We start from the raw sequence: 10,011 nt of genomic DNA, 5'->3' as shown, positions 1-10,011 counted from the left end.
ACGCCGGTACACACATCCAAAACACTGACAAAACTAGCCAGATGTAGCAGAGCTAGGTAGCGACTATTTGCCGAGTGCTTCGAGAGCGTTTGCCCGCTACATGACGGGCAAACGGAAGTGGTTTCCCTATGGAATTGGGACACCACTATATGCAAATTAGCGTAGCGAACGTAACGAACGCGCTAACCTACGTCACATGTTGACGATTCTACCAGTGGAGCGTGCTACTATTTACGTTGCTACGGTTTTTCTCCGTCCTCGTAAACGCTATATCACGAGTGTGATTCAAATCTGACAAGTTCAGGATTTTGTGTTCAAGTGAACGCCGGTACACACATCCAAAACACTGACAAAACTAGCCAGATGTAGCAGAGCTAGCTAGCGGCTATTTGCCGAGTGCTTCGAGCGCGTTTGCCCGCTACATGACGGGCAAACGGAAGTGGTTTCCCTATGGAATTGGGACACCACTATATGCAAATTAGCGTAGCGAACGGTAACGAACGCGCTAACCTACGTCACATGTTGACAATTCTACCAGTGGAGCGTGCTACTATTTACGGTGCTACGGTTTTTCTCCGTCCTCATAAACGCTATATCACGAGTGTGATTCAAATCTGACAAGTCCAGGATATTCGTGTTCAAGTGAACGCCGGTACACACATCCAAAACACTGACAAAACTAGCCAGATGTAGCAGAGCTAGCTAGCGGCTATTTGCCGAGTGCTTCGAGAGCGTTTGCCCGCTACATGACGGGCAAACAGGAGTGGTTTCCCTATGGAATTGGGACACCACTATATGCAAATTAGCGTAGCGAACGGTAACGAACGCGCTAACCTACGTCACATGTTGACAATTCTACCAGTGGAGCGTGCTACTATTTACGGTGCTATATGGTTTTTCTCCGTCCTCGTAAACGCTATATCACGAGTGTGATTCAAATCTGACAAGTCCGGGATATTCGTGTTCAAGTGAACGCCGGTACAGACATCCAAAACACTGACAAAACTAGTCAGATGTAGCAAAGCTAGCTAGCGGCTATTTGCCGAGTGCTTCGAGAGCGTTTGCTCATTTTAAGACCGAATTAGAGCTCGCTACATTTTGAGGGTTGATTTTAAGGGCAAAATTTAGGGTTAGGGGAAGTATTGGGGCGGGGCCATAGTCTCTCAAATGGTACATTTTAAAGGTGCCATATGTAAGAATGTGGCCAAAAACGGTCACTACATTCAAATTCAGGTCTTTTAGGTTTTCTTTTCCCACATAACTGGCAACCCGTGGTTGCTCGGCAGCTGAGACTCTGCTGACTGCAATGATTGGTAGACGGCGGTAGGTGGCGCCACATTCCAAAACATGATTTCAAAACATAAACATGATTTGCAGTCTGCAAAATATTTTTTTTGAATGCAAATATTTTGTCTGTACTGTTGTTGTTGGTGAGTTCAGTTTGTTATATGAACATTATTCCTGAGTCTCTGTGACATATTAGGAGGATTTTACGGCCAGTTGCTTTAGATTTATTACATAATGCACCTACTGCTTCTCAGTATAGCCGTGTTTTTTCTTCCTCGTGTCACCCGGTGACATTTCCGTGCCGCACACAGGAAGTGATTTGTTTTACGGTCAACTGTGCAAACAGGTTAAAGCATGATTGAAAACACAACTGTGCGGCCATGAAGAGATTCATCCTGTCGTTCAGCAGTTCCGACAGGATAAATGGTCCCCCCCCCCCCCCCCCCCCGCTGTTGGGTGTATATAAAAACAAACGCACCCTCAGGGGTCAGGTCTGATCAGTTTTACTGAAACAGAGCCTGTTTTCATGACATTGTTTCTGCTCACAAAGACCATAACACGGGCAAAAGTAGAGAAATCACAAAGGTTACGCACCGCAGCTTTAAGTCCCTTTCGCTTAAATAAATAGCCGGTGACGGGGTGTAACAATTGCAAAGTATCTGCCAAAATGAAGTTATTATAATTCTTGCATTTATTCATAATATGTTCATCCACTGGACAAGTCGCACTAATAAGTAGAACAAATGTAGTTGGGAGAGCAGCCCCAAGGTGAATGCTGACTGTTTACACTCCGCTTAATACAATCCGCCCCTCCAGAGTCATGCCTCTAATTACCAAAATAAAGCCACGCTTTCTGCTCGTAATCCCGAGTTTGGGGAGCAAACAGTGCACGGAGAGTGGACACGAGGAGGAGGAGGAGGTGGTGGAGGAGGAGGTGGTGGTGGCCTGATGCGCGCCCCCGTCTGTCTGGCGCACGTGCAAAAGGTAACATCGCTTGTGCCAAACAGCTGAGTCAAGTCACAGAGAAACACGGGGAAACAAAGGATTTAACCCTTCAAAATAAAGGTAGCACCGTGAATGAAATGTCATTTCAGCTCTCAGAAAACATATAAAAAAATAATAATAATTATAATCATCATCATAGCCATTCTTGCCAATTTACCTTATGTTATCAGTTTGTGATAAAAGTAAAAAAAAAAAAAAAAAAATGTGCGCACACGTGACTGCTGCTGTGATTTAACACACATCTCTGTCATCGTGAAGACACTTGTGTTGTTTCGGTGCCGTGAGCCTCTGACGAACGGAGTGTGGAGGGTTTTTTATTGTGAAAAGTGTGGGTGGGAACACACGGCTGGTGTGGTCGCGGGTGCGCTTCCCTCTCTCTGCGCTCGTTACATTTGTAAGTGTGTGTGTGTGTGTGTGTGTGTGTGTGTGCGAGAGAGAGAGGGAAAAGGAGCAAATGTGGAGTCAGTGGCGAGGGAGCAAGGACAGAGAGTGCGCAAATAGACATCCAGGCACACCATCATCCTCCTCCTCCTCATCATCTTCAGCAGCAGCAGCAGCAGCAGCAGCAGCTCCTTCCTGATCCTGATCTCCAGTGTCTTCTCTGTCTCTCTCTCTCTCTGATTGAGATTTCAGTGCCGGGCTGAAGTGCCAAACCATCACCACCACCACCATCACCACACTTTCCCCCGGACCTCGGTTATTCTTAGCTCGGCTGCTCAGAAGAAAAGGAGAGAGTGACTCTCCTTCCGGTCCTTCTCTTATTTATCCCCAGTTTCTTGAATATTTAATGGAAAATGGCGATCTGCGCGCAGTCGTACGGCTTTTTCTGCCTGCTCGCGGTCCAAACTGTACTTATCATATGCGTCTCCACGCCGACTGATGGGACCCACCTCTTCCCACAGCACTACACGTAAGTACCCTTTACCCGGTTTTTTTTTGTTGATGAGCAGGGGGAGGTGGGTGGGTGGGTGTTTGAGGAGCGCAGGAGCAGGACAGGTGGCCCCGGAGAAGCCTGCACATGTAGCGCCGTTTACCTTCAGCAGCTGCTGCTGCTGCTTCCGTCTCCGCGATGCTTTCCTTGTATGACTCTCCCATGTTATTGTTATTGTTGTGTGCAGTGACATTTTAAAGCGCACCCCCTCCTGTTGTTGTTGTTGTTGTTGTTGTTGTTGTTGTTTTTAAATCCTGTCATCGTTATCAACAAGGTTACAGCAGGGCTCCAGGTATAGCGCGCACATGCAGGTGCCACAGGCGAATGGCACGAGCAAGTCAGCATTTAGTAAACTAGAGCAGCATCATGCATTAGGGTTTGAAAATGAGAATAATAACAGTCAGTGTTGTCCTGATTGTCACTGAAGGGGGAGAATTACGCATGATGGATACAGGCTGAGCTGTAAAGGAGAGGCTAAACACAGACATTTGCTCCACTGCACGCACCGTGGAAATGTCCATGTCTGTCCCACAGCAGGATAAACTGGTGCCTTTTTTAACTCAGAGACTTAAACCAGTTAGTTAATGTGCTACCTGGGCTCTAGTCCTTGCATGTATGCTCATTTACGCCTCACCCAAACAAACAAAACGACCCCAGAAATAGATTCCTTGCACATTTTTTTTTAACAACAAACAAACAAACTATATTTTTGTGTTTTGTATAAATGTAGAAATCACAGTGTTTTCTTTTGTTACTTAAGTAACCACAGGCTGCAAAACCATTCAGAGAGGAAAAAAATTGTTGGCACTTTTTCATGGTGCACCTGTTGGGGGGGGGGTGATTGTTTTGCAATAATAATCCAATTTAAAGCACAATTTCCCCCCCACTTTTTATGTTGGCGAACAATTTAACCTTGAACGACGCACACATAGGCGAGTGAAACACAACGTCTGCTGCAACAATTTGCCACCTGTGTGTCCCCGGGCCATTCAGTAAGAGTCTGACAATAATCAGTGGGGGAAAAAAATGCTTTTCTTCAAAAGTGTACATTGTTCCGTTTTACAATCACAGTTGAGATTTTATAGTGAAAGAGAAAAAAAAATAAAAACGCCAGAGAGAAAACTTTGAGTAGACTTTTTTCCCCCTTTTTTTCGCGACATCTGTGAAGTCGTGTATTATTTTTTTCCGTGATGATTATCTGATGTGAATATGACGATGAGACGCTTTAACCTGAGGTGACAGCGATGGAAATGATGCATCCACTGGATGATGATGGGAGCTTTGTGTCTCTGAACGGCCAAGGTGACTTTCAAAGGAAAACCAGATATCCTTCATGTTACCTGCTGATTTACTTAAAAACGTGACATTTAGCTGTGTTAAAAATCACCAAACAACACTAAGAAATAAGCCCTCATTCCTATATTTCTTGCATTCAGCTGTTCAATTCTAGACAATAGTATCATGTGTGCATTTCACCTCCAAATACACTTAGCTCTATATAAACTACTGTGATTATTGGAACTCCTGGACTTTAGATCACGTTGCGCTAAGGCAGTGCTAATCTCATTATGACTCATTATTATTATTATTATTGGAAGTGATAAAAATAAGTCTCGGTCTGGTTTTTTTCGTTGTCTGGATCACATCCGCTCCTCCTTTGGGTTTCAGAAAATGGGTCTGCTGTCACCCACATTTCTGTTCTATTTGCTCAAATTTGACTGCTAGCTGAATGAAGGGCATGAAGCAGGGGTGGGGGCATTGGCACACACACACACACACACACACACACACATGAACACACACTCTCTCTGTCTCTCACACACACACACACATGCACAATGTCGGCCTAATTAAGGTTATTAAAAAGGGCAGAATGTCCTTTAGTCCACTTTTGGACTCGGTGCTAAGAAAGAGTCTTTTCTCTGCATTTGCTTACGTCCAGTCTGCTCATGTTCTTTACACAGTGAGCGTCTTTGAGGACAACACTCAGGACTTGTGGTTAGCGTCGTTGCCTCGCAGCAACAAGGTCACTGGTTTGATCTCTGATTCCACTGAAGGGCCTTTTCTTTGTGGAGTTTTTTGCGTGTTCTTTTTGTGTGCATGGGTTTGCTCCGTGACCTCAGTCCAAACGCACACGCACGATTTGGGCGGATGAATTGTCAACGGCTCTGTGGCTTTGTATGTTGTTGGCGTGCGACTTTCAACTTATGTCTGCAGGGGATTCAGCTCCGACAGTTCCCTTAGACCCTAAACGGGATAAGTGCGTTGTGTTATGTGTGCTTTGCGTGGTCCGAAATGATATAGAGCAACGCACAATCATCATCACGGTCGACTGTATCAAAGAGTGACTTCCCTCTAATTCTATTATTTCCATACGTGTGGAAAAATAATCCTCCTTTTGTCCTTAAAATATATTTCAGCTCCGGTTCACCGGACTGAACATAATGATAGCGTGCAGTGGCTGACACACACGCATACATACAGGTCATTCATCCAAACTCATTTTGTCACATTTTCTACTTTTCCCCGGCAATGTTTGGCTGACATCAAATATGTAAGTTTTACATCAGACTGCAAAGAGCTGGCTTTTTTTTTGGTTTATTATCGGCCTCATTAAGTGGACCAAACATCTCCTGATCTCTGTGGATCGTCTGTCACCGAGTCCTCAAGTCATTTCACATGAGGGCATCACCGCCGCCTTTAATAAACGGTCACGGTCAGCTTCACTGATCTGCTCTGGCTGTGATGCCTGGTTTGTGTGGTCAACCGTTGATGGGATTTATCAGTAAGTGTATTATTGATTCGACTTGATGTATCACGTGGTGAGATGATTAAAATAATAATAATAATAATAATTAAAAAAAACACTAGGACGGAGGAGTGACGGGGCTTATATTTTTTTTCTAATAAGTAATATGTTGATATAGAATTGATTTTAGCCTCTAGTCATTTAGGAATTTTTCCTTAAATGGCCACTTTATTTTCATTGCAGCAGAAAGATGATGAGGACACTAGGGATGTTAATCTTTGGGTGGCTCACGATTCAATTCCAATTCTTAGGCTCACGATTCGATTCAAAATCGATTCTCGATTCAAAAATGTATACAATGCATAGTGTGTTGAGGCAAATTGTGGCATCAAAACAATACAGTTTGTATAAGATAATGTGATAATGTGATCACACAAAGGCAAAATTAAGACAAAAGTTAACATTTATTCATTCAAAACAAATAAAAACGTGCTTACTGTACAAAAAAATAACTTGCTAGCTTAGACTAGCTGCCTTTTTTACCCAGAAGTTACAAAAATAAACTGTACACAAATCCCCCACCCCTAGAGGACACAGAGGTCATAAGTCATATCATTTTCTTGAGGAACAACATGAATTGTCATAATTTCTATATATCTTGTTAAATATTAAAAAGAAAATCACAGTGAAAATTTGGACTCCTACTGTTAGCATACGCTATTAGCGATTGACATCTGCGCTCCACTAGTGGTCATTTCGAGAAGATAAACAGTACAACAATAACAGAGTTTACTTGTTGTGCAGCGTCACAGAAATTCTAATGATGTGTGAGACGTGAACAAGGATTACCTTTACCTGCTCAACCAGTGAATACAGGCCACCGGGTTAGCTTACAGTTAAGCTAACAGTTCATAAACATCAGGAGTCTGGCTAAAGCTAGCATAAAATCAATCAGTTCCTGGAAAATTTGACCAAAATACAGTTTATAATTGTGATTTGTTTTGACAGGTTTTGCTACTTAATTAGATTTAAAAAGTGATTATAGCATGACACGATAAATACATTACACTTTCTCACTTTCATCGCGCTACGAGTAGACGCGCAGTTTATGAACAGGCAAGGCGGCGGGCAACTGCTTGGGGCCCTGAGTCACCTCACGTTAACCTGTGTGAAGCTGAAGGAAAATGAAGAGGAGTTATCAATCAGGAAGTTAAAAGAGGAAGAAAAAAAGAGGTTGAAGAAAAAAGAAAGAAAGACACACAGTTGTAAGTGGCGCTACTGGCGCAGATAATGATATAATCATAACATTAACAGTCACTGTCTAACTAACGGGGACACAGACAGCAGCTAACATTAGCGTCAGAATGCTAGCGGATGCTAACGCTAACTAGTAGAAGCAGTGCTTCAAAGTGCTGATGAGGAATTTCCTGCTGTGGGTTTAGTAAGAAAACTATTTAACTTCTATACTTTATATTTTGTTTATAATGTGAGTTATTTACAGTGCAATGTATAGTTTTAAAAAAAAGTTATTTACAGCATTTTACTTTTTCTATTTATTTATATTGTCTTATAATGTGTGTTTTTTTTTTTTAACAATGTAATGTTTATTTTTTTTACTAAGTTTGTATATGTTTTTACAAGTTATTTACAGTATTTTGTTGTTCTTTACATTTATATTTTCACATACTTTATTTATCTCTCCGTTCCTACAACAATATAAAGAGAAAATTCGATTTTTTTTTTGGCATATTTACTAATGGTAATTAATCGTGATTAATCGTGATTGATCCACAGCTACCCTGTGATTAATCTGATGAAAAATTGTAATCTTTTGACAGCCCTAGTATGTATGTAAGATGTATGTAAGATCAAATATGGGATATGGGTTGTGTGTGTGTGTGTGATGTAGACTAATGAAGTTGCGTAAGAAGTGGGCTTGGCTCAGGGACAGAGGTAATGTCGCTCACTGTTAGTATCACCGTGTTCTGCTTGCCTTGGCTCTCACTGTAAGCTTGTTTTTATTTCATATCGAGGTGACCTTTCCTTATTCGCTGGCCTCTCCTCTGCACGCCACACACTACATTTGGAGGCCTGCTCGCTCGCTTCTTCTTCTTCTTCTTCTTCTTCTTCTTCTTAATCTTATCCTCATGAACTCAGCCAGTGCACGCTCACTGTAGTCGCCGGCGTGTTTCGCTCGCCTGTTTTCTCTCTCTCTCTCTCTTGATGAGGCGCGCGTCGGCATTGTGTTGTACGTCGCACGCTGTCACCGCCTGGCAGATTTGTGCTATTTAATAAATCTGTCTTCGCTCTTGTCTTCTGAGCGAATCTGACATTTAAGGATGACATTTGTCTCCATCTTCATATTAAAAGACAAACGGCTTCTGTTGTGCTGTTGATGCTCGTGATTAGCTATCTGTAAGCTGCTGAAAGGAAGAAGAAAAAAAAAAAGCCCCAAAAAAAACCTTGGCGTAGAATCACCGCCTGGCACACGGAGAGACATCAGTGAATTTGTTCGTCTGATTGAGATGGAGTGAGACTTTGTGGTTGGTCAGGCTCACCATGGATTGTTGTCTCCAGGTTTGGCCTCTCGTTTCTCTGCTGCTTCATAACGACGTAGTGAAAAATCTTTAGCCGCTGGGAGATTAATGGCGACGAGCTGCAGCCGTACGATCTCTTAATTCCAAACTTGGCCCCCCCCGTCTATTGATGATCGGCCCCTGCTTTGGGTGCACTTCTGTCAGACCAGAGCAGTTTTACTGCAGAGCCACTGATCCCAACTGATCCAAGACGAGCATGCTCCTCGGTAGACCTGCCAGAACCGTCCAGATATATGCGACTTGTGAGTGGAAGAGAAAGTGCAGATGACTTACAGAGACTTTATGATTGTACGAGCTCCAGATTGGGGACCAGGAAAAGGGCGTGGGGGGGGGAGTTTGGAAGTTCTCCAACACAGTCCGAGACAAAGAAAGCACTCTACACACTCAGATTAAATTACATGTGATAGAGTCTACACTTGGATGTAGTGGCTCCACCTGTTGCCTTACAGGAAAAACATCCAAGTTCACCTTTCTGAGTTGAGTTTGCAAGTACTCCTGTTTTCCCCCACAGTCCAAGAACTTGCAAAGTATAAGTGGACACTCTAAATCATTGGTTCTCAAAGTGCGGCCCGCGAGCCAATGGCGGCCCGCAGAAACATTTTGGCGGCCCGCAATGAATTACAGTTGATAGTTTTAATCCAGGAGCTACTAAGCTTGTTAAATGTTTATTGGACATTATTGGATACAGACCAATAAGTGTAAACTGTAGAACTGCAATCTGGTCATTAAAATGATTACAAATGGGATTTCTTTCTGTTTTTTTTCCTTTGGCAGCCCTCAGTCCAACGATGGGTTCCTAAATTGGCCCTCAGGTATCAAAACTTTGAGAACCCCTGCTCTAAATTGACCATAGGTGTGAATATGAGATTAAAAGGGTACAGGGTGTACCCCATCTTTTGCCTTATGTCGGCAGGGATTGGTTCCAACAGCCCCTGTGACTTTCATGGGGAGGATAAAACACTAGATGATGCATGAACGAATGTAAATGCGATTAAAGATGATTTAATTTGTCTAATTTCTTTTTCCCCCCCGACAGAATGATTCACTGGGCCGGACGCATCGAGAAGGAGCTGGAAAAGGTTCTGCAACACGTCACCGGAACTCAGCAGATGAAATCGGTAAGTGGACGTCACGCTTCCATGTGACGCCCTGCAATGTTAATCATCTGAGGTTGTAGATTGTTGTACACGCTTAAAAATAAGGGTCCCAAAAGGGTCCTTCTACAAGGGCTGAGGTTCTGCCAGGAACCATTTACTTCTGAAAAAGGGTTTTTCAAGGGTTCTTGGTAACACTAATGGTTCCAGTAAGAACCATTTTGATCCAGAGAACCCTCGAAAAACCCCTTTCTTGAATAAAGGGTTTTAAAAGGGTTCATGGTGGAACCCTCCAAAAGGGTTCCAGGTGGGTTCTCTTATGAGGACAAGCCGAAGAACCTTATAATA

General features: G+C 43.1%; 1 protein-coding gene across 1 annotated transcript in view; it reads left to right on the top strand.

The window, feature by feature from the left end:
• Positions 1-3,086: 3,086 nt before the first annotated feature.
• The window catches only part of cacna2d2a (calcium channel, voltage-dependent, alpha 2/delta subunit 2a), a gene marked incomplete at both ends in the record, with an annotated part of 211,852 nt that continues 204,927 nt past the window's right edge, over positions 3,087-10,011 (top strand). The window contains 2 exons of the mRNA XM_083892588.1: positions 3,087-3,202; positions 9,606-9,687. Of these exons, the coding sequence (XP_083748714.1) occupies positions 3,087-3,202; positions 9,606-9,687 (198 nt within the window). The remainder of the gene's footprint in view (positions 3,203-9,605; positions 9,688-10,011) is intronic.

Source organism: Microchirus variegatus (genome assembly GCF_963457635.1).
Source record: "Microchirus variegatus genome assembly, chromosome: 7".
Lineage (NCBI taxonomy): Eukaryota > Metazoa > Chordata > Actinopteri > Pleuronectiformes > Soleidae > Microchirus > Microchirus variegatus.
This window is presented reverse-complemented; position numbering and strand designations above follow the sequence as displayed.